The 25,005-nt window shown below is 38.9% G+C and overlaps 1 protein-coding gene across 1 annotated transcript in view; it reads left to right on the forward strand.

The window, feature by feature from the left end:
- LOC122790521 (protein mono-ADP-ribosyltransferase PARP14-like) overlaps positions 1-25,005 on the forward strand; it is a 2,292,317-nt gene that overhangs the window by 2,078,274 nt on the left and 189,038 nt on the right. The window contains exon 12 of the mRNA XM_044058072.1: positions 24,122-24,322. Coding sequence (XP_043914007.1) covers positions 24,122-24,322 — 201 coding nt within the window. The remainder of the gene's footprint in view (positions 1-24,121; positions 24,323-25,005) is intronic.

Consider the following 25,005-nt stretch of genomic DNA (forward strand, 5'->3'; position numbering starts at 1 on the left):
CACTTCTTTAGTTCCAGTACTCTTAAAAACTAAGAGCTTTCGCCATTAACAAATGACTTCGTCAGAGCTAATAATCGATTAAGATATCACTTCCTTTATATATATAAAACATACTATCCATCCAATCAATTAAAGTGTGTCTTTCGGCTTTCCCCGGAATAGGGGTCGCCAAAGCAGAACTCCGGTCCGCTAATGATTGGCAGTAGACTTTCACGTGCTGGCTTGCCGGGCCTAATGCACAACCTTCAACGAAGGAACGCCCATTCACTCATATCGACACACAGAAGACGCTCTGAGAATCGAACGGGCAACGTCTAACTGTGAGGTGACAATGCTACCGCAGCACCACCACCGCGGTATCCATCCAATCAATTAACCTGGCATTTAATTTATTCAAAAGCAAGACTCCCCTTCCAAAAAGTAACATACATATATATTATTCTATCTAGGCAAATTTACAAAGTTTAAAAGGTAATTACATAAATAAATGTAACATATTCAGTTAATAACTTGGTATTAAAAATGTGTAAGATATATATATATATGTGTGTGTGTGTGTGTGTGTGTGTGTGTGTGTGTGTGTGTATGTATATATATATATATATATATATATATATATATCATATTTTGTGTGCAAAAATACAAATACAAAATTTCATAAACACTGCATCCATAATTATAAAACTTTTTCAAAAAAAAAATATATGTGTTATCATTGTAACTAGATGCTAAATTTCATTGGCCCTTTGTTTTTATATGGGCATAATGGATATATTATCATTCAATCCAGGGAGACGTTGCATTTAATTTAATTTGCCATTTATATTCTAGTTTTTGTACACTAAGTTTATTATCTCCCCCTCTTTCACTTGGAATCACTCGATCAAGTACAAATAAACTAAGCTTCTTGTAATTAGGACATGTAGTACTATGAATAAACAGGGTATTATGTATATTTCAATTGCCCTAAGATGTTCTGCTATTCTGTCTTTAAGTCTCCTTATAGTTTTTCCCATGTAAAAACCTGGGCAGGTGCTGCAGTTAGTCAAGTACACCAACATATATGAATTGCAACTACATCTGCCCGGGCATGGTATAGACCTGTTATATCCAACTACTGTCACATATGGGCCATCATGAATATATTTGTAATACCTGCAAGCCCCACATTTGTACATAACCGAATGTGGACTTTTAGAAATTGGCCTCTAAAATGTTTTTAATATGTTTTCTCCTACAAAATACTACTCTTGGTGTCTGTCCCAATCTCTGCTTCATATTCATATCAAAACTTGTGTCACGTATTCTCCTGATAATTTCTAAAACTGTGGACATTTGATGATTGTATCTCAGTATAAGGGCATCGAATCTGTAACATTCAACTACCGATAAAATCGGAGGAAAGAAAGTGTTTCTCTTCCTTAGTACTTCATTCCGCACCTCCAAAAGTAATTTCAGTGGGTGTCCTCTGTCCAAAAACATACCAGTTAGAGTATATATTTCTTCTTGGTATGTACTATTGTCACCAATTAAGCATGACGACCTTACCATTTGGTTCTTAATAATACTTTTACGCTGGTGGAATTGATGGCAACTTTGATAGTGTAGTAATGAATTACTATAAGTTTCTTTCCTAAAAATATTACTTTGTAAGCCTTCCAGCGTTTTTGTGAGATGAATATCAAGAAAATCTATCATCTCACCATTCCAATTACTGATAAATGTGAAAAAAAGTGGTAGTAGTGTTTAAATCTACAAATTGTTTAGCATCTTTCTCATCACCCCTCCACAATATTAATATGTCGTCCAAAAAACGGCTATATAAAACTATGTGGTCCCTAAAAGGAAACTGGAACACAAACCTTTCTTCCCAATATAAAAGTACCAAATTGGCAACGCCAGGGACACACTTTGCCCCCATGGCTACCCCTGATGTCAGATGAAATTTTTCCCCCTCGAAACTCAAAAAATTGTTCTTTAGTACTATTTCCATTAAGGCAAATAAAGGTGTGTATTTTCTCACCATTTAGTTTTCTACTTTTTACAAGGCTCTCTCTAAAGTAATTTAAGCCTTCATCATGTGGAATAACTGAAAAAAGATTTACCACATCTATGGTTAGAAAAGAGAAATTATTATTATTAAGGTCCCTTATAGCACTCAAGTATTCGAGGCATTGCCAAGAATCCTTTAGTATGTGCTCAGTCCCAGCTACCACCAGTTTTATTCCCATGTCCACAAATGAAGCCATCGGCTCAGATATTGAGCCCTTTGCTTCCACTATTGGTCTAAATGGGGGGTTTTCAATATTTTTTGTGGATTTGAGGAATCCCAAACACAACAGGTGTAACTGGGTATTCCACATTAAAGTAATTAAATTCACTTTCGTGTATTGCCCCTTGAAAGAGTGCATCAAGCAAAAAAACTAATCTATTCTATGGCAAGCAATATTCATCTCATTCTTAGAGACTCTCTGATATGTGGAATAGTCATTTAAAATTTCTTGCATCTTTGCCACATAATCAAAGTGAGACATAATGACAACCCCATTGTGTGTCTATGAAATTAGGTGGAATATGGTAAAAACAGGCAACTTTAGCAAATGTGACAATCTTAGTACTGAAGAAAGAAATGTTTTATTTGAACTGGCTAACAACAGTGAAGTGAGGATTATGAAGCCTGATTAGGGGTGTGGGGTTGTCATTATGTCTCATTTTGATTATGTGGCAAAGATGGAAGAAATTTTAAATGACTATTCCACATATCAGAGAGTCTCTAAGAATGAGATGGATGTTGTCTGTCATAGAATAGATTTGTTTTTGCTTGATGCGCTCTTTCAAGGGGCAATACACAAAAGTGAATTTAATTATTTTAATGTGGAACACCCAGTTACGCCTGTTGAGTTTGGCATTCCCAAGATGTACAAAAATATTGAAAACCCCCCATTTAGACCAATAGTGGCAGCAAAAGGCTCAAAAACTGAGCAGATGGCTTTGTTTGTGGACATAGGACTACAACAGGTGGTAGATGGGATTGAGCACATACTAAAGGATTCTTGGCATTGCGTCGAATGCTTGAACGCTGTAAGGGACCTTAGTAATTTCTCTTTTCTTACCATAGATGTGGTAAATCTTTTTTCAGTTATTCCACATGATGAAGGCTTAAATTACCTAAGAGAGAGCCTTTTAAAAAGTAGAAAACTAAATGTTGCGAAAATAAACACCTTAGTTGCCTTAATGGAAATAGTACTAAAGAACAATTTTTTTTGGTTTTGAGTGGGAAATATTTTATCAGACATCAGGGGTAGCCATAGGGGCAAGGTGTGCCCCTGGCTTTGCCAATTTGGTACTTTCGTATTGGGAAGAAAGGTTTGTGTTCCAGTCTCCTTTTAGGGACTACATAATTTTATATAACCGTTTTTTGGACGACATATTAATATTGTGGAGGGGTGATGAGAAAGAGACTAAACAATTTGTAGATTTAAACACTACTACCACTTTTTCACATTTACCAGTAATTGGGATGGTGAGATGATAGATTTTCTTGATATTCATCTCACAAAAACGCTGGAAGGCTTACAAAGTAATATTTTTAGGTAAGAAACTTATAGTAATTCATTACTACACTATCAAAGTTGCCATCATTCCACCAGCGTAAAAGTATTATTAAGGTACAAATGGTAAGGTTGTGATGCTTAATTGGTGACAACAGTACATACCAAGAAGAAATATATACTCTAACTGTTATGTTTTTGGACAGAGGACACCCATTGAAATTACGTTTGGAGGTGTGGAATGAAGTACTAAGGAAGAGAAACACTTCCTTTCCTCCGATTTTATGAGGAGGAAATCAATGTCCAGTGAAGAAAGTTGAACCTTACAAATCAGAAGCCCTTATACTAAGATACAATCACCAAACGTGCACAATTTTAGAAATTATCAGGAGAATATGGAACACAAGTTTTGATATGAATATGAAGCAGAGATTAAGACAGACACCAAGAGTAGTATTTTTGTTGGGGAAAAATATTAAAAACATTTTAGAGAGGCCAATTTCTAAAAGTATACATTCAGTTATGTACAAATGTGGGGCTTGCAGGTATTGCAGATGTATTCATGATGGCCCATATGTGACAATAGTTGGATACAACAGGTCTATACCATGCCTGGGCAGATGTAGTTGCAATTCAAATAGGTTAGTGTACTTGGCTAGCTGCAGCACCTGCCCAGGTTTTTACGTGGGAAAAACTATAAGGAGACTTAAAGACAGAATAGCAGAACATCTTAGGGCAATTAAAATGTACATAATGCCCTGTTTATTCATAGTACTACATGTCCTAATTACAAGAAGTTTAGTTTCTTTGTACTTGATCGAGTGATTCCAAGTGAAAGAGGGGGAGATGATAAACTTAGTGTACAAAAACTAGAATGTAAATGGCAAATTAAATTAAATGTAACATGTCTCCCTAGATTGAATGATAATATATCCATTATGCCAGTATTAAAACAAAGGGCCAATGAAATTTAGCATCTAGTTACAATGATAACACATATATTTTTTGAAAAAAGTTTTATAATTATGGATGCAATGTTTATGAAATTTTGTATTTGTATTTTTGCACACATAAAACATATATATATATATATATATATATATATATATATATATATATATATATATTTTTTTTAGCACACATTTTTAATACCAAGTTATTAACTGAATATGTTACATTTATTTATGTAATTACCTTTTAGACTTTGTAAATTTGCCTAGATAGAATAATATATATGTATGTTACTTTTTGGAAGGGGAGTCTTGCTTTTGAATTAATTAAATATTCAGGAACCGGGTTAATTGATTGGATGGATAATATTTTTTTTTTTAATATAAAGGAAGTGATCTATTTATCTCTTATTAACTCTGAAGAAGCCATTTGTTAATGGCGAAAGTGCTTAGCTTTTAAGAGTACTGGAATTAAAGAAGTGGAATTCCTTGTCTGTTTTGTTTTTTGCCATTTTTTTACTAGTTTTACCCTTATTGGGTACAGATTTGTTTTGCTTATTACTCTGACATCTACAAGGCAAGTCTGTGAGCTGCAAGCTGTCATTGTGAGACAACCTAATCCGATTGTCCAAAGAGACAGGGATATGTTTTGCACTAACACCTCTTAGATGCTGAAAGTGGTCTCCGACTTCACTCTCAGTCAGTCTGTTAACTTCCTGGTTCTTCTCAGAACCTACGAATAAGGGAGAGAGGATATTTCCTTCTTTGGATGTGTATCAGCAGCTCAGGTACTATCCTGACAGAACAAAATCCTTCACTTAGGCTGAAAAACTCTACTTCCTACGCAAGAGCAAATAAGGGTCAACCTGTCTCTAAGCAAACCCTTACTTGTTGGTTGTCCTGTGTTATTTTTATTATGCATACCATGGCAAGGTGAATACAGGAAAGGTAAAGGCGCATTCCACTAAGGCCTTTTTCTCTTCAGTGGCATATTGTAAAGGAGTGGATCTAGACGTATTCTAGAAGCAGCAACTTGTTCTTCTGTCCATGCCTTTATGAAGCACTACAAGCTTGATGCCTTTTTCTTAATCCAGAGCAGGCTTCACTAGGACTGTTCTCCAGGGGCTCCTGGACCTTTATCCTTCTTCCTCCCAGGTTGGGTAAGCTTTGGAAATCTATCCATGTGTCAGTAAAGCAGTGTGTTTAACATAGTACAGTTGTGCAAGTCCTCCTTATCTGTAACAGTAGATTTTATAGAACACACTGTTTTACTTCCTTTACTGACCCACACTCCCCTTTTTTCAGATGTATGTAGTTTGTTGTTGGAGATGCCATTGAGTTATGCTCAGCAGCCTTTATTTTTTCTGCTTTTGTGGTTTTTGATTTGGAACAATCAGTGCTCACAAAGCTTGAAATTTCTTCTTCTCTTCCTGTTGGACCTTAGGTAACTGAAAGGGTCCTCTCTGTGCATCTGAAGGCAGTCCCTGTACTGCAGGGTGATTAGTCCATCACACCCACAGGCAGGCAGCAGGAGGAGCTCTGGGCTTTTAAGGCAGTGTGTTCTATGAACGTATACTATTACAGATAAGTGGGACTTAGACAACTAAACTTTTATTTAGCTTGCACAAAGGATATCAGAAAGTCAGACCAGCTTTTTCTTTCCTTATCAAAGACTAAACTGGGGTAAGGGATCTCTGAAATGACCTTGTCTAAGTTGGTGGCTTTCTATCTGTATTTCCTTTCTTTATGACAAAATAGGATTGACTTTACCTGACAAATCAAATGTTCATTCATGCAGATCTGTAGCTACCACCATGGCTTTCTTTGATTCCATTCCCATTGCTGAGATTTGTGCTATGGCTACTTGGCCACAGTTCATGTCTCTGTGTTACATTACAGGTTGGGATATACAGTCTAAGTTTCGTACATCTTTCGGCTCCATCACACTACAGAATATCTTTCCATGAGACCAGCTGGGGTTTCGGGCATCTTGGGAATCTGTCCCAGCTGTTGAATCAGATGGAAAAGAGAAAATTGGATATGAAAGTTATGTACTTACCATAATGCTACATCCATGTTATCCTGTTCTTTCCAGTTCAACATTCCCAAACCTCTGTCCCCCATCCTAAATTGTCATTTTTGTCTTCTAGCTGATCTGTTGGACCTGGCCACGGGCCTTGTCTTTTTGACAGCCTATGGCTGTTAGTAATGTCTCTTGTTGTTCATTTCAATTTGGTTGGTTAGGCCTGTGTTGTTTTTTATTGCGTTATATGATAGTAACAAGCAGACAAGCTCAATCTGAGGTAATTTGGTGACCAGAGAGAATTACAGTTAGGGGGCGAGTCAGAACCCTGGAACCGAGCTCTTCAAAAAAAAAAGCATCAAGGTTAGATCTGATTGGCCTTATAAACCCAACTGTTAAACCAGACAGAACAATACAACATGGATCAAGTGCTATGGTAAGTACATAACTTTCATTTTATGTCACATGGATTACTCTTAATACTCTCAATTACTGGGCTCATCTGTTTTACCAGTCTTCTAACATTTTGTGTCTTATTCATTTTCTGTAATCTATTTCTTTCAAGTATTGTAATATGTCTCTCTATCTCTAGTAAATCAAGAGGTCTTCCCTTAGATTATTCTCTTCTAGACCATTTTAGTTCTCTGTTTCCTGCTCTTCCACTTCCTTTGCAGTACTGACTGGACTTTCATGCAGGTTCCCCAAAGAAAGTTCCAAAATATCACCATGTGGCATATTGTTTTTAGCTGCATCCTAGGTGAGGCATCAGGTGCAACTGCCCCAGGTGCAGTAGTATTGCATTTATGGTCAAACCTGAGCACTCTAGTGCTGCATTTGTAGCAGTTTGCTACAGTTTATTAGAATATATATTTTTTTAACTAAAACATGAGTGCCACAGTGCTCACTGCAGGCATGGTATAAACTGTAGCAACTGTTTGCTACAATTGTAGCAAGCATTTTGCTGTTACAGTTCATAACAAGAAGAATTTATTTTTATTTATTTATTTTTTAATAAAATAGAGGAGGGTCGGGGCAGGGCACAGAAAAGAGACCTGTTCTTCAATGAGAGTGGTGGGAGGGGGGTGAATCTGTAATAAGCCAATGTAGCAGTTGGCTTAATACAGAAAAGTGGGGGATTGGTTCATGGTACAGGCACAGGGCTCTGGTTGAGCAGCTAAGCTTCTGGCAGCTCCTCCCTTTGGGGTCTCATTGGTCCATCATGTTGCAGTATTGCCTTTGTTGGGGGTTTCCATTCTAAATCCTCCACTTTGCAGTTGGTCTTTTACTTTGATTTCTTTTGCTTTTGTTGTCTTTTTGTCAATTACATTCCACTCTTGTAATTTATTTTTATTATGGAAGTTACCATAACTTGGTGTCTCTGCATGTATTTCTCATTAAATATCTTTGAAACTGCTTTTTACACATCGATTATTTTGGCTTTCCTCTCTACATGAATGTCACACAATATCAGGTCTGTTTTTCTTTCTCATGTCCATTTTTGTTTTTACCTTTTAATAACCTTTGTTTTTTGTTCTTTATCATCTTTTACTTTCCCTGTAACTTCCTTTTCCAGGTGGCACAGTGTTTCTTTGTCTAAGTAGTGCTTTGTTTTGATCTGTTGCATTAAGGCTGTTAAATTACTAATCTGTAACTTTTAAGTTTTTTTCTTATGAAACTATTTCTTATCCTCAATAGTTCACTTTATTATCTCTATGCCTCTTGCTTGGCCTGTCAGTTTTGGGGGGGGGTTTGTGGCGTACTTCTTCCTTCTTCGATATGGGGGCTACTGCTGTATGTTGCATGTCTTCTTAGACATACACTGCAGTAACCCCATCCCCTTTGCTTTTCTTGACCTTTCTGTTTATCATGAGTCAGGGGATCATTGTATCCACTTCTTGAGCACTTTAAAACAGTGTTTCCTGTTATGGCCTTGGCAGCAGTGTCTTTTTTTGCTTTTACAAGCACATCATTGGACCATTTCTTATTACCCCAAGCTGTATCCATTACTCAGCATTACCTTCTGTTCACCAGTCACTCTCTTATTCACATAATTTCCTCATGCCTGGTTCTTTTACATACCCCCCCCCCTTGCATTCCCACTTTTTCCTCTCCACCTCTGTCTTGCTGGATGTTAAGTTAAAAGGGACCAATGTCTTAATATTTCTTCCCAACATGCTGTGTACAGCTATTGCTTTTCCCATATTCTTGCCAATTGCAGCAGTTCATCAGCCAGTCATGGAATTCCCCAGTTTTCCCTTTCCTCTCCATCTGCACGTGGCTGAGGTCGTACATACATACAAGGGTTCATATTAATAGATTGACGGCCAACCCACATCCGGATTCTGCAGTGAAGTCATACTTAGAAAATAGGTCTCATCTGTCCCTGGTTTTGCCTTATATTTTTGTTCTGCTTCTCATAAAATATTTGGTTTTCAAGTAAATATTTGTGGATTGCAATCACTAAATAATGACACTCGAGTTTCGCACTTTATATCCTTCAGAACATGCTTGCTAATGCAAGATCTGTTCATTCTGCCTAGAGCTCACAGACATGCCAAGTTCTCTCATAATTCTTGTTTCTTGTATTCTTACTTCTTCTCAATAATGTGTCTAAGAAGAATGGCATCCAGCTGTGAGATTCAAACAAGTAACACTGTCTCAGGACATCAAATCAGAACCCTTGTTATAAAGGGAGTCATACTCATGGAAAGAGTAAAATTCCAGGTGAGTGCAGGTGAGGATGTGTTACAAGTCCAGTAAAAAAAAATAGTTCAGCACGTTATAAAGATCAGCCACCAAAAACAATAATTCTTTAAGTAAAGACATTTTTTTGCTGTTTCCCTGGCAGCTTCTGTTTGGATAAATAATAAGCTAGTTTGTGGTACCTGTGAGCTGTAACTCCTCTCAACATTCAGCAAATGTGTATTTTCATGGTTAAGATAGTTTGTCCAGTTTAGACTTCCAAGATGGCTGCACACTGATCAACAGGTTTATTGGAGTTCTCTCTTCCAGTGTGCACTGTGAAAAAATCATATTGGATACAGTTCAGTTATTGTTTTAATTACACTGCCCGGATGCAAGCAAAGAAGAAATTTGGAGACCATAACGGAAAATAAACTGGAAAAGGAGAAAAGAAAACTTTGACTGGGAAAAAATAGTGCCTTTTTTAGGCAAGGTTCAAATGACAAATTCGCCACCGTAACGGATACAAGCAAGCAAAATCTGAGGGTAATGCTACTCAGTGCTAGAAGTCTAAACCTTAAAATGCATTCACTCAAAGCACTCCTTAAAATGGAGAACATCAACATCTGTGCAGTGACAGAGACCTGGTTCAAGGCTCCAGAGAGCACCCCTGTATTACCAGGCTATAATTCATACCACACCTTTCAGCCATCTAACCTGGACCGAAAACATTAAAGGTGGAGGCGTATTCATATTCATTAAGGATGTCCACACCTCCAGGCTAGTTGCTCAACATAATGCATCTGAGATTATCCAAGTGCAACTAACTCTGGGCAAGACCACAATCCAAATTGTAACTTGCTACAGATCCCCCACCATTCCCCAGGATTCCCACTCCTCATTTCTTGATACACTGGAAAATATTAAGGTACAACCCAACACCCTATTAATGGGCATTTTCAACTACCCCACCATTAACTGGGAAAATTACTCATGTACCAACTCTTTTGCTCAACATTTTCTGGAATTCATAAATTCTAACGCCTTGGATCAACTTATCCACACCCCCACCAGGGCAGTAATATCCTAGACCTGGTCATTACCAACATGGGTGACTGGTGTTCCACACCAGAGGTCAATTCCTCGTTGGTCAGATCCGACCACAAGCTATTCAGCCTAGACATCCACATCCCGCCCCTACCCCCATTAGGAAAACCACAGTAAAAAAAATTCTCCAAATCCAACTTCACGCTTCTTAAGACAGAAGTGCAAAGTTCATGACACCCATGCAGATGGACAATAGAGGCACGACTGCTGAATCCTACACAGATGCACTTTATAAGCACTTACATGAGTGCATGGGTCATGCTATCCCTAACAGAACCAAGATGCTATCCTCAAAAAAAAGGAAGCCAATCTGCAATAAACAAACTCTACAACAGAAGAAAGAAACTGTTGTAAAAATGAAGAAAATCCCATGACTGGAAGAACTCCCTGGTCAGCCTCAGTAAGAAGCTGAGCTCCCTCATAAAATCCTCCAAAGCTAGTTTTGAAAACAAAATCGCCACTGATTCCAAAGACAACCACAAAGCATTTTATAGCTATGTCAAGAATCTCAATGGCAACACTCAGATCTGCTCTGAGTTATAGCACAATGACACTAAATATACAGAAACAAGTGATATTGCCAACATCCTGGCAGATAGGTTCAGTGATAACTTTACCCCCACCCCCTAAAGGGCCCATCTCTGTACCGGAAGAATGCAAAGTTCCTGTAATAACGGCGGCACAGGTAAAAACCACACTCTCTAAAGCCAAGAATACAGCATCCATGGGACCTGACAACATCCCAGGCTGCGTTCTACATGAACTACAGAATGAACTGGCACCCCACCTAAGCACCATGTTCAGTCATAGCCTCACCTCAGGCTTTTTGCCCACTGAATGGCGCACAGTGATGGTTGTCCCACTCCACAAAGCAGGAGCCACCACGTACCCCGGGAACTACCGCCCCATTAGCCTGACGAGCCTGGTCTGCAAGGCCATGGAACATATTATCATGGAATTTATAAACAAAGACATTAGTAATCTCCAAACTCTGGACCCCACCCAGTTCGGGTTTGTAAAAGACAGATCATGTCTCCTAAACCTGATTGACTTTCTTTGAAGCAGTCACCAAAGCCGTAGACGAGGGTAAGGTGTTTCACACAGCCTATCTAGATCTCGCCAAGGCTTTTGACACCATCCCCCACTCTGGAATTATAGATAAACTCATTAGACTAGGTATAAATCCCTGTGTCACAAGATGGGTTGCCAACTGTCTCACTGACAGAACCCACACTGTGAAAGTAGCAGACTCCAAATCTGACTTCGGACCAGTGACAAGTGGAGTACCACAGGGTTCAGTCCTGGGTCCTCTCCTGTTTGGTATCTACTTTTCTGAAGTATAGGCTAACACATAAGGTCTTTGGCTTATGAAGTTCGCAGATGACTGCAAACTAGGAGCCATAAATGAAACTCCTAATGATGTGGACATCCTACAAAAGGTCCTCACTGAGACAGATGTCTGGTATCAAAGCCATGGCCTCAAGCTCAATACCAAAAAGTGAATTGTCATCCCCTTTAGTAAAAACTCTGTACCCATGAGCTACCACATAGGTGGTAGTCTACTTAACACCGAAAGTGTGATTAGACCTTGGGACACAGGTGGACAGTAGTTTCTCCTTTGATAATCACATCACCACAGCAGTCAGAAAATCCTTCTACGTAGCACACCTCATCACAAAAGGTTTCTCATCCAGGAAAAAAGAGGTCATTGTTCCCCTCTACTCGTCACTCATTAGACCCATTATAGAGTACAATGCCCCTCTTGGTATGTACTTCACAAGACATCTACAATAACTAGAAAGGCCACAGAAGTACCCCACAAAGAGGATTACCGGCCTCAAACAGATGCCCTACACAGACTGTCTCAAAAAACTCCAGCTTTACGCTGTCATATATCTCCTACTCAGAGGCGATCTCTGCCTAACATACAAAGCTATGTCAAACCCAGAGCTGTTGGACATGCTCCACTTAAAGAAATCCCAAACCCGCCGAGCTACACGCTCTAGGGACATGAACCTTGTCACCACAGTAAACAGAACATGCTGGAGGGATAGATTCCTGTCGCAGTTTCTTCCCATACTCTGGAACAAACTACCTATCTATATCAAGCAAAGCTCCTCATTAGCACTCTTCAAGAAAAATCTTGATGATTGGATGGGAAATAGGAAATTCATCCCAGGGGTCACCTCTGTGGCTCTGCTCGACAGGGGCACAGGAAAATAATTTTCTTGGGTGGCGAAAGCCAAGGTAGCTTTTTGGCTAGGCTTATATAGGCCCTAGGGCCAATAGCCTAGTACCTACCTATGAACCTATGAAGTTGTTCATCAAAAATCAGTTCAAGTTTCAGTTTCTGTACAGGAAGTGGCTTCCAGTAATTTAGAAGAAAAAATTAATCAAATGCACTTAGAGGTGTGCAAAATAAGTGAAACACTGAGGGGTTATAGATCCAGACGAATAACAAAAGTCTGGGAAAATGGTAAAAACATTAACTAGCTATGCAGAAGAGCTGATAAAACTGCAAATTTCAGAGGCTGTGTTATGTATTCAGGCTTTTCACTGTGGCAAGGTGAGAAGATTGGAGAGAAGCATGTAAAGGTTAATATAATGGGATCTCTGGATCCTACAGTGTCGGAGGTGAAAGTGTGGTGATCATATTATATGTAGATTTAACATAATAATATCCACTGTTTTTACAAGGCTGGATCTCTAAATTAATATCCTTGTTTTTTTTATTAATCAAGTATGTTTGAAAAATAAGGCAAAATGATGAAAGGCATGGACATGATTGTTTTCTTGTTTGTCAAGTTATTGGCCATTTTTGTCATTAGCAAATCCTCTCTCTAGGAGAGAAGAAGTCTACAGGTACAAGCAGGTAACCAAGAGAAGTCTGTACATTGTGTTTTGAGTGGAACTTGCAAAGATTCTTTCATGCATCTGAAAAGTTATTAGCTATAGTTTTCTCATTACCAACTGTGTTTACATGGAGACAACTGTTTACAGATGCAAGCAATAATCACTGGACATCTGAACACTCTGTACTTCCTACATTTTGCTTAGCACAGTTAATTAACATTTAAAGATGCATTGGCAAGGCAATTCAGTGAAAAATAAATGAAGTTTGAAACTATGAGAACTGAATAAGATGTGGAAGTAATTGCCTTCCCAGCAGCCTTAAGACTTTAATGCATTTAATGTAACAATGCAGTGTGTCATCACTGGGAATTTGCCCTTTTTCCCCACTGTAGTGCGATCTCGGAGTTGATATATTTAGTTGGGGGGGTAAACTTTGTGACGATAGGTGGTTGGCCTACTGGTTATTTTCCCCTGGGAAATAATTAGCTAAAACGATCATTCAGTGGATAGAGCTATCGACAAATAGTGTTCAACGAACAAGTATTGGCTAAATAGTTCATTCAGTGTTGTGATACAGACTCAAAAAAACACATGTTCAAATGGAGATAGTAAAAAGCACCTACATGATAGTTCAGCCTGCCAAATATTACTTAATGCATGTAAGCTAAAAGCTGAAAGTATACATTCAAAGCCCATGTCATGTATAACTGGGTGAATAACAGTTTTTTCTCACTGACTACTCTGTCCATCGCATCATGGAATCTAAGTAGACTTATTGGTTTAGGCAAAAAACAAGAGTATTGAATGATATGAAGAAATCTAGGGTGCAAATAGCAATGTTGCAGGAAACACATTTGGATAGAAGTTTGAATGTGAATTTGACAAAGAAAGGATTGTTTCTGATTGGCCATTCAGCAGAACATCAAGAACAAAGAAAGGGGGAATAATAATACTGGTTGCTAGGGGGGCTCCAATAATGATAGAAGATGATAAAAAAACAATAATTTCAGATTTGTGGCAGTAAGGGGTTACTGGCAGGGGAGGATGATTACACTGGAATGTATTTGTAAAACTATTATTGAATATACAAGAATTTTGGGAGAAATCAGCTTTCATCAGTGAGTATTTTTTATAGGTGGGACTAGAACTTGGTTTGCAGTAGTGTGGATGTATCATAGGGAACTAAAAGAGTTCATGTAACAGGAGATAATAAATTTCTGAAGAAACATATGAGAATATTTGGTATGTAAGATGTGAATTCAGTAGAATGTATATATTCTCCAAGGTACAACAACTGGGGTAGGCTAGGTAGAAATTATATTTCATATGAGCATGTGTATTTTATTGAAAGCTTTGACACACATCCAGTAACTATTTCAGATCATACACCAATAAAAACTAAGATAAAGATGTGAGATAATGAAGTTAAACTGAGACACTGGTGCTTGCTCACTTACCTGTTAAAAAGAGAAGAATTTAAGAAATGAGCAGTGGAAAATGACAGCAGTTGTTTGGAAGATGCACATTTCTACAGAAGGGACTGCTAGTGAGTAGGATAAAATGAATATAGACTTAAAAAATACAGTGGAAGTAAAAGAGAAAGATATACAAGAAATAAGTAATATAAATTATTTAGAGGAGTTGACAAAGGTTAAAGGACTGTAGAGTGAAGGGTATCTCACAGAATATGAAGAGAGGCAACTCCAGAGTATTAAAAGCAAAGGAAAAGAGTGCTTGGATGATATGCACATCAGGTTTTAGTAACAGCTGCAGAGCACAAAAACATTTAGCACAGTCACTTAGGCAACAGAAAATTAAAAGTGTTGATGCCAAACTTGCAAACATAGTAAAGATATTTTGGAAATTTTATACAAATTTGTATAAAAACGGGAATGTGAAAACCAAGAAAAGCACAAATGGAAACACTGAAGGTTAGAGGATGATAATGCTGAGTAAAATAATGGCTAGGAAAGGAAGAGATGAGATAAAATAGTGATGGACAGTGAATCAGCAAGGAAATGTCCAGGGCAAAGGTGGGGAAGAGCCATCATCATGAAAGAAAGCTGTGTTGGGTGCATTACCTGAAGAGGGCAAAGACCCTTCGGACCCAGCTTCATATGGACCAATTACAATTTTAAACCATAATAATAAAGAGTTTAGTCTGCACTAGTTTAGAGAATGCCAAAGGTTTTGCCAAAATTGGTACATATGGATCAGTGTGGCTCTGTGGAAGGGAGGTAAACATTTGGCAACATTAACAGAAAAATGACTGTCCAGAGGAAAGCAGAATGTAAGAAGATGCTGCCATTATTGGTGGGTCTCAATGCATAGAAAGCATTCAGTACATTCAGCTGGGATTGCATGGGTAGAGAAATAGAAGAGTTGACATTTCCTGGTAGAATAATAAGGTTAATTATGAGGATATATGAAGGGTTGGATGCAAGAATTAAGGAGGGAAAGTTCCTCTTCGACAGGCTGTGTTTGCACAGCAGAGCCAGTAGGGTGTCCTCTTTCCCATTTGTTATTTTATTCATATTTAGAGCCACTGACAAAGAAAGTAAGGGACTCTCACAAATTCAATGATATAACTGCTGTTGTATTCAAGAAAAGTTAGCCTTCTTTGCAGATGATATCTTGTATTTGATAAATCATAAAATGGCATTTTGGAGTTATAGAACATTTTGAGAGAGTTTCAGGTTTTTCTAGATTTAAAATTAATGAAGATAAAACAAAGGCTATAGCAGTAGTCTGTTCACACACACACACATGAATACCCATATATATATATATATATATATATATATATATATATATATATATATATATATATATATCTATAGGGACATAACATGAAGAATTTAGATGTATGGATTAAAAAGGATTATATTATTGCAGCTATGTACGGACCAGGCATATTTTTATCAACTAGGGGAGAAGTTGTGAAAAGTAGTTAGTAAAGAGTTGAAGCAATTTATTTGGGAGGGGAAGAGGCCAAGAGTTAAGTGGGATTAAGTTGATTCTCTGCATAGAACAGGGTGATTTTACCTAAATTGATGGGATACTACTTTAGAGATGCACAGTTAAGGTGTGTATACATAACACAAGTAGAAAGTTATAAATCAAAGTGGAATGTGATGATGATGAAACGGGTGTTCTTATCAAGAAATAAGGAGAGAGCAGGATTTTGGATTGTAGATCCTTAAGAAGGATAATAACAACAATACAGAAAATTATATTCATAAAGAAGCAGAAAGTACTCAAAGTGCAAAACCAAGAAGAGTACAGAAAGGAAATTTTCCCAATAGGGATGACAGCAAATAAGGGTACAGAAAATAGGTAAGAAGTTAGAATTTACTGGACAAAATTACCAATAGAACCACATAGTGAAGCAAATAACTATGAAGGAAAAATTAATAGAGTGGGATGAGGTCAAGCAGAAGTTTGGACTGCATGTTAAAGACTGCCGTCCATACCAAAAACTGATGAGACAGGCAGAGAGGAATGGATAGGGGAGTACTAAATGAAAGACCAGCTGTAGTAGAGGTTTTAGTTGAGCCTAGATCAGAAGTTGCTATTAAATAAGGGACAGTTAGTATGGCATTATATAGCATGTAATACACACACACACACACACACACACACATATATATATATATATATATATATATATATATATATATATATATATATATATATATATAGGAACACTACATAATCTTGAAAGTTTGAAATACACTTCAGACCATATATATATATTTAAAAAACCCAACTAGAGGAGAAGCTTAATTTTTCAAAATCCCGACTATCGGGAGTTTGAAATTCACGCTTCTGGTGTTGCAGTATGGTGGAAGAGCAGGTAAGTGTTTCTGCTTAACTGTGTTGGTTAGAGGTTTACTATGTAAGTGTGTGTTGTGAGTGTGATGTGTGTGTACGAGGGAGATGTAGGCGTGTGGTGGTGTATTCATGTGTTTGTCTAGGTAGTGTAACCTTAGAGTTAGAATATTTAAGCAGGGGGGCTTGCCCCCCTGCTTCTCTGTAGGCTAGGTTTGTGTGTTTGTGTTTTGGGGGAAGTTGTGTGCATGTGTCTGTGTGTGGTGTATGTTGTAAGTAGTTTTCGGTAGTTTGAATTTCGCGGTTTTGATTTTTCGGTATTGTAGTGTTTCTGGTGTTTGGTCTCGGGATTTTGGAGGTCAGGAGAGTGAGTATTCGGTATTTAGTAGTGGTTCCCTATATATATATATATATATATATATATATATATATATATATATATATATAATATTATTTTATAACTACTATGATAATCAGTCAGAAGAGGATAGAAAAGACTGGGAAGGGAGAATGGAAAGGCAGTTTAACAAGGAACAAAGTAAGAACATTTGTACCGCTCCCAAGAAGGCAACAGAGCCCAGAAGGTTTAGGCTTTTTGCTTGGAAGTGTATGTGTATATATTTTTATACCCTAAGCAGACATCTTAGAGTTTTACCTCAAGTAGATAGCAAATGATGGTGCTATGATGGAAAAGAGACTGGTAATTCGGAACATATGTTCTGCGAATGTAACAAGTTAGCAGATTTAAAAAATTCTCACCAAAGTGTTTTGTCAGAAATGTTGGGAGAGCAAATCCTTGTGACTAAGGAAATTACTTGTTTGATTTGAGACATAAGCTCTGCATTGCCTAGACATAGTAAGGCCTTAATAAGTTTAAAGCTACTGGCTGCCAAAAAAACAATTACTAGAAAAAACAGCTGCAGTTGAAGTAATGAATATTGTAAACAAGACAGAATAACTAAAGTGGGAACATTAGAAAATGGAAGGAGAAAATTACATAGACATAAATATAATCTGCGGGAACAATATATGCAGATAATGTATAGGAGAAGTGAGGTATAAGGGAAAGCAGAAATTAAGCAATTTCTGTAATGTCAGAGTGAAGGCTAATTGCCAAAGAAATGTGTTTTCTGCATGAAAAAGAATCTTACTATATGTATCCATGTCACTGTCACAGTTGTCATTTGATAAAGATGTTTATTAAAAAAAGATACATTTCCCAGAGTAGATTTTCCATGTTTCCACTGTAGTTCTTTTTGTCATTTTAAACATATTTGGCTAATAGGAATCAACTTAAAAATAACTATTTAACTTCAGTCTGCAGTCTCCTTGTGTGAGATTGGGATATAGTAAGATTCCATTTAGAAGGCTGTTCAGCCAAGGTAAAATAATCTACACCAAAAAAAAAAAAGATTCCTTATTTGTGTGGGAATCTTTATCACTGTGCCACTGGCAACCACTGTTTGAATGATTCAAAGTCAGTTTGTGCAGTTATTTCATAAGTGAGGGCTAGATGCCTTCCATCTCAGTATTAGAAGTCTTTGAATTACCCTTTTCTAAATTTGTGATAGAAGTGAAACTCTCCAGTCCAAAATTTGATGGCGTCGTCTCAGAAGAACTACAACAAGATACCAAACAGAAATAATAAAAAATGCTGCAAAAGATGCAAAAGCCACGGAAGCCTAAATATATATTGTTCAGGTAAATAGGGAATATATTCCCACTATGCAAGCTAAGTATATTTAACTATGGGATGCATCTGCCATACAGACAAGAATCAGATACTGGAAATTAGGAGGATGGTCACACTTTTCCATTACATTTGTCCTGTAGCTCTAAACTCTCCCTTACCCCAAGGTCTGGCATACCCTTAAGCCTCATGTTCCTAAGTCTCAAAACAAGTAAGAGCTTAATCCATCCTTCTGTAGTCAAGAAGACCTGACTCTTACATAGTTTGTCATGCTGTCTTTCAACATGCCTTAAACATATGGCCAAATCCTTGAAATGTTTCAGGTATTGGCACATTTTTGTGTGCTCCTTCCTGGATTAGCCAGTGATGGAACCAACATAAATAAATGGATACATGACCTTGTGCAGATTTAACCAAAAGTTGCCCAAGAGTGCAAAAGAGGCTGTTCCATCTGCTGCCCAGACTCAGCTTTCTGGATTTTCATTTTAGGACACGTGTATTCCAGACTGTGTTACATACTACAGTATTGAAAGCTGTGATGCTTTTCAGTATAACTTCTTCCTTTATGTGAAACCAGAATTGTTGAGTGCTTTGTAGTGGATGAGAACAAATTTTAGAAGTAAGGTGCTGAATGTCAGGCTTTAAGAAGCCCTCACTCATGTGTTATTGATTTTTAAAATATGTAGTGCAGTCAGGGATTCATGACTGTTCATCAAAGGTAAAAATCACTGAAAGCCATTTTTAGCTAAGACAATTTAAAGTTTTTTTTTTTTTTTTTTTTTTTTTTACAGGGGAGCCCACTGCACCCCCCGTACATGATGAGAATCATAAATTGTATATTCTAGCTCCATGGTCACAAGATGGGAGAAAGAGCAGCACCATATCTTTGCTGACAGTGGCTTTCAGCAGTAAAGCCGTTGCTCTGTTGTCAATCGGACAGACAACACTCAGCAAGAACACACATTTCCACAGTCATGATGTGCAGTCACATGTTTTTACTGTACCCTTACTGTTCAAGTAGTTAACAATAGATACTTCCTTTCTTAGGTTCATAGGCTCATAGGTAGGTACTACGCTATTGGCCCTTCAGCCTGGGGCCTGTACAAGCCTAGTCATAACGATTCCCTGGCTATTGCTTCCCACAAATATTTACTTTCCTGGACCCCTGTCTAGCAGGGCTACTGATGTGATCCCCAGGGTGAATTTCCTGTCTCCCATCCAGTCGTCAAGGTTCCTGTTTGTCTGCCTGACATGTATGGGCAGCCTATTCCAGAGTATGAGGAGTCTCTGTGTCAGGAACCTATCCCTCCAGCATGTTCTATTCATCGTGATGACAAGGTTAAGATCCCTGACGCGTGTGGCTCGGAGGGATTGGGATTTCTTTAAGTGTAGCATGTCCACAACTCTGGGTTTGACATGGACTTGTATGTTAGGCAGAGATCACCTCTGAGTAGGCGATATGCGACAGAGTATAGCTGGAGTTTCTTTAGACGGTCAGCATAAGGCATCTGCTTTAGGCCTGTGATTCTTTTTGTGAGGTATTTCTGCGGCCTTTATAGTTGTTGCAGATGTCTTGTGAGATAATACCAAATGGGGCATTGTATTCTATAATGGGTCTAATGAGGGATGAGTACAGAGGGACAATGACCTCCTTTTTTCTGGATGAAAAGCCCTTAGTGATGAGGTGTGCCACATTGAAGGATTTTCTAACTGTTGTGGCTATGTGATTATCAGTGGTGAGACCACTGTCCACCTGTGTCCCTAGGTCTTTTATCACACTTTTGGTGTTTAATGTACTGCCACCTATGTGGTAGTTCACAGGTATGTGGTTTTTCCCAAAGGGGACAACTGTATATTTTTTGTCATTTAGCTTGAGCCCATGGCTCTGGCACCAGGCATCTGTTTCGGTAAGACCCTTTTGTAGTATATCCACATCATTTGGGGATTCAGTAATGGCTTCCAGCTTGCAGTCATCTGTGAACTTTATACGCCAGAGTCCCCTTAGTGTTGGCCTGTACTTCAGAGAAGTAGATGCCAAACAAGAGTGGTCCCAGGACAGAACCGTGCGGTACACCACTTGTCACGTGTCTGGAGCTGGATTTGGAGTTAGCTACTTTTACAGTGTGTGTTCTGTCAGTAAGCCAGTTTGCAACCCATTGAGTGATGTAGGGATTAATGCCCAGCTTAGTAAGCTTATCTATGATTCCAGAGTGCGGGATAGTGTTGAAAGCCTTAGCAAGGTCCAAGTAGGCTGTGTGAACCACCTTACCCTCGTCCACGGCTCTGGAGACTGATTCAAAGAAGTTGATCAGGTTTAGGAGGCAAGATCGGCCCTTCACGAACCCAGACTGGGTGGGGTCCAGTGTTTCAAGGTTGCCAATGTCTTTGTTTATACGTTCCATGACAATACATTTCATGCCCTTGCAGATCAGGCTCGTCAGACTGATGGGACGGTAGTTCCCGGGATCCAAAGTGGTTCCCCCTTGTGGAATGGGATGCCTATAGCTGTGCGCCATTCTGTGGGCATGAAGCCTGAGGTGAGACTGTGATTAAACACGATACATAGGTGAAGTGCCTGTTCATTTTGTAATTCATGCAGTACATAATCCCATGGATTCTGTATTCTTGGCTTTGGAGAGTGTGGCTTTTACCTGAGTGGCCATGATTACCAGAATTTGGCATTCTTTTGGTAACCAGAATTTGGCATTCTTTTGGTATTGAGATGGGCCCTTTAGGGGGTGAGAGGGGGTGAAGTTGGCACTGAATCTATTTGCCAGGATATTGGCAATATCCTTGGGATCAGTATATCTGGTGCCATTCTGCTGTAGCTCAGAGCAGATCTGAGTATTGCCATTTAGATTTTTGACATAGGTATAGAATGCCTTGTGGTTGTCTTTGGAATATTTGGCAATTTTGTTTTCATAACTAGCTTTGGAAGATTTTATGAGGGATTTCAGCTTTTTACTGAGGCTGTTGAGGGAGTTTTTTGAATCCTGGGTTCTTCCTCTTTTCTGCAACAGTTTCTTCCTTCTGATGTACAGCTTGTTTATGCAGGGGACCACCAGATTGGCTTCCTTTTTGTAGAGGACAGCATCTTGGTTCTGTTTGGGATGACTCGGTCCATGCATGAGTGAATGTGCTCGTACAGCACCTTGGTGTAGGATTCAGCAGTTGAGCTTCCAGTTCCCATCTGCATGGGTGTCATGAAGTTTGTTACTTCTGACTTGAGAAGCATGAATTTGGCTTTGGAGAAGTTTTTTATGGAGGTTTCCTTAAAGGTAGGTGGGGGGGGATGTGGATGTCAAGGGTGATTAGCTTATGGTCTGATCTGACCAATGAGGGGGTGATCACTGGTGTGGAGCATCAATCTCCCATGTTGGTAATGACCAGGTCTATAATATTGGTACCCCTGGTGGGACTATGAATTAGTTGCTCTAGGGCATTGGAATTTATGAATTCCAGGAACCATTGAGAAAAGGTATTGGTACGGGAGTAGTTTTCCCAGTTAATGGCAGGGTAGTTGAAATCACCCAGTATTAGGGTGTTTAGTTGTATCTTAATATTTTCCAGTATGTTTAGAAAGGTGTAGTGAGAATCTTGCGGCATGGTGGGGGATCTGTAGCAAGCTACAATTTGTATTGCAGTCTTACCTAGTGTTAGTTACACCTGGAGAATTTCAGATGCATTGTGTTGGGCAACCAGCCTGGAGGTGTGAATATCCTTGGTGAATATGGACACTCGTCCACCTTTAGTGTTTCGGTCCTGGTTTGGTGGCTGAAAAGTGTGGTATGAGTTGTAGCCTGGTATTGCAGGGGTGCTGTCTGGAGCTTTGAACCAGGTCTCTGTTACTGCACAGATATCGATGTTCTCCATTTTTAGGAGAGCCTCGAGAGAGTGCATCTTGAGCTTTAGACTTCTAGCTTTGAGTAGCATTACCTTCAGATTTTGCCTGCTTGTACCCATTATGGTGGTAGTTTTGTCCTTTGAAACTTGTCTAAAAAAGGCACTATAGGGGTGGCAAGAGCCTTAGCCAGTAACCTGAATCCTAGGGGCGGCAGGTACAAACCATCTCTTCCAAAGCATCATGGTTTGTCAATCATGTCGTCCCAGGCAGACAGATACTGGATCCCCTTTGAGTGACACCAGAAGCTTAGCCAATTATTGAAGTCAGTCATTTTGTCCTTATACTGTTTTATTATTCTGGGCGATGGCAGGATGCTACTCAGGACTAGGGTCATACCTGCCTGGGTTACATGATCCGAGTGCTCTTCCATGTCTCTTTTCATGTAGTCCAGGGAGGTACTTCTCAAGTCATTCACGCCAACATGGACTCAAGTCATTCACTCCAACATGGACAATGACAGAGTCATATTTGTACCTGTTGTGGAGTGATTTGAGTGCATGTGGTATGTGGCAGATCCTGGCCCCCAACAGGCAACTAACTGTAATTTTCTCCTTGTTCAGCCTGGTGAGTGGGACATCGGTGTGTCTGACTATAGAGTCACCTATGACTAAAGTGTTGGGTACTCTGTCTTGCCTTAGAGGCTGCTGTTGGGTGCCACACTGGTGGTGTGAGGTATGTGGCGCTTTGGTTGTGTTTTGGGGTGGTGTTTGTTTGCGTTTCAGCTTCGGAGGTCCTTGTTGCTTGGGTAGGTTAATGTTAAGAGCCTCCACATATGTGGGTTTTGTGTTGCTATGTGTGGGTTTTGAAGGACTATGTGTTTAAAGTGTTGTGTGGGTGTTAACCACCTCCTCTTGACTGTCTAGCATAATCTTGACTGGAGAGAGCTTTGCTTCCAGTTTGGCTATGTAAGTGCATTTCTTGCAGGTTGTAGTGTATGGTGGTAAGAGGAGAGGGTTGTCTGTGTACATGAGGCAGTTGCTGCATTGCCCAAGTATGCCCAGATTCACCAGGTGGACAGGAGAAATCACATGAAGCTGACCCTTCGACATGCCTGGTTAGGTGCTTTCTTTGTGTAGTATAAGAGCTGTTTTCCCTTACTTTTTGGCAAGTTACTTGCAGTTGTAGGCTGTCTAGTACCTACGACTATTTTCTCCTTATTACCAAAGAGAGGTGAGTGCTTGTAACAAATTAAGGCTTCCTAGTGCTTTTTAGCAAGTTTTAGAGCAAGTGCTAGTCACAGGTATACAGATGTTAGTGCTACTGCTGATAAACTAGCTAGTTTTAAGGGAAAATTTGAAGAGCAGACTTTCTGGCACCGGGAATAGTTTAACCTTGGCTCTGCAGTGCACAAACATGCGTATTTATGCCAGAAAGTTGAAAGGGATAGAAATCAGCCCAAAATGGCCTCCCTTCCTTGTTACTCGGTCATTGTTGAATGACCTTTACAGCTTTGTAAATTTTGGAATGTGATAATGTAGTAACTCTAAGCACTATATTGAGACAAACATTTAAAAATATTTTTTTTGACAGGCCAAGGAAAAAATGATCCTGCAAAAGTAGCAGACACCATGTTAGATACCATTGCGCTTGCAGTGAAGAGTGGGCTAATGTTCAGCTTGACTACCATCCGTATTGTCATTCTGTGCAGAAATATATTTAACATCTTCAAAACAAAGTTGGAAAACAGACTTGGAATGCCTCCTCCTCATTCAAACTTCATGGATAGAATAGGTAAGTTTTTCAAGCTCCATTTGTTAGCAAGTGTTTATTTTTGGTACTCAGTAAAGATCCAATGTGCACAAGTCTCTGTTGGAGGTACATCTTGTGAATGCTGGACTTACAGCACAGAGTCTTTGGCTCAAAACCATCATTCTGATGGCCTTGAGGCTGTCCTTTATTTATTTTTTTGAAGTGAAACATCTTTAGAGATGGTCGTGCTAGTTTGGAGTGAAAAGAAAAGTGAAATGGAAGTGAGAGTTCACCGGATGCTGAGTTGGCAAAGGAAGGCAACCTGCTTTGTGCGGATTCTTGCCTTGTTCTAGAACGCTTTTCTGGTAGCATGAGGGTGTTAGTGGGATTATAATTCCACAAACACCAAGTGGAAACTTTGCAGCACAACACCATGTTTTGGACAGTGTAATCTACAAGTAGAGACAAATGCCCAGACTCTCACAATCCCTTTTAAAAAGTTTAATTCGGTTCCTGTAAAAAGTTGACAGTTGACGGAGCTTTCTGAAGTAGAGGTCTATAACTCTGTTGTCATTAAGTGGTATGTGGTTGTTCTCTTTTAAATTCTACATTTTCTTCTAAACAAATTCTGTCATTGCCTTTGCTTTTTGGAATGTTTCTTAAATCAGGTTATCGTAAGCCTTCCCATAATAGCATTAGAGGCATGCATTTTATAATACTGCCCA

The sequence above is a fragment of the Protopterus annectens genome, chromosome 16.part0, assembly GCF_019279795.1.
Source record: "Protopterus annectens isolate FY-2018-M chromosome 16.part0, PAN1.0, whole genome shotgun sequence".
NCBI classification, from domain to species: domain Eukaryota; kingdom Metazoa; phylum Chordata; order Ceratodontiformes; family Protopteridae; genus Protopterus; species Protopterus annectens.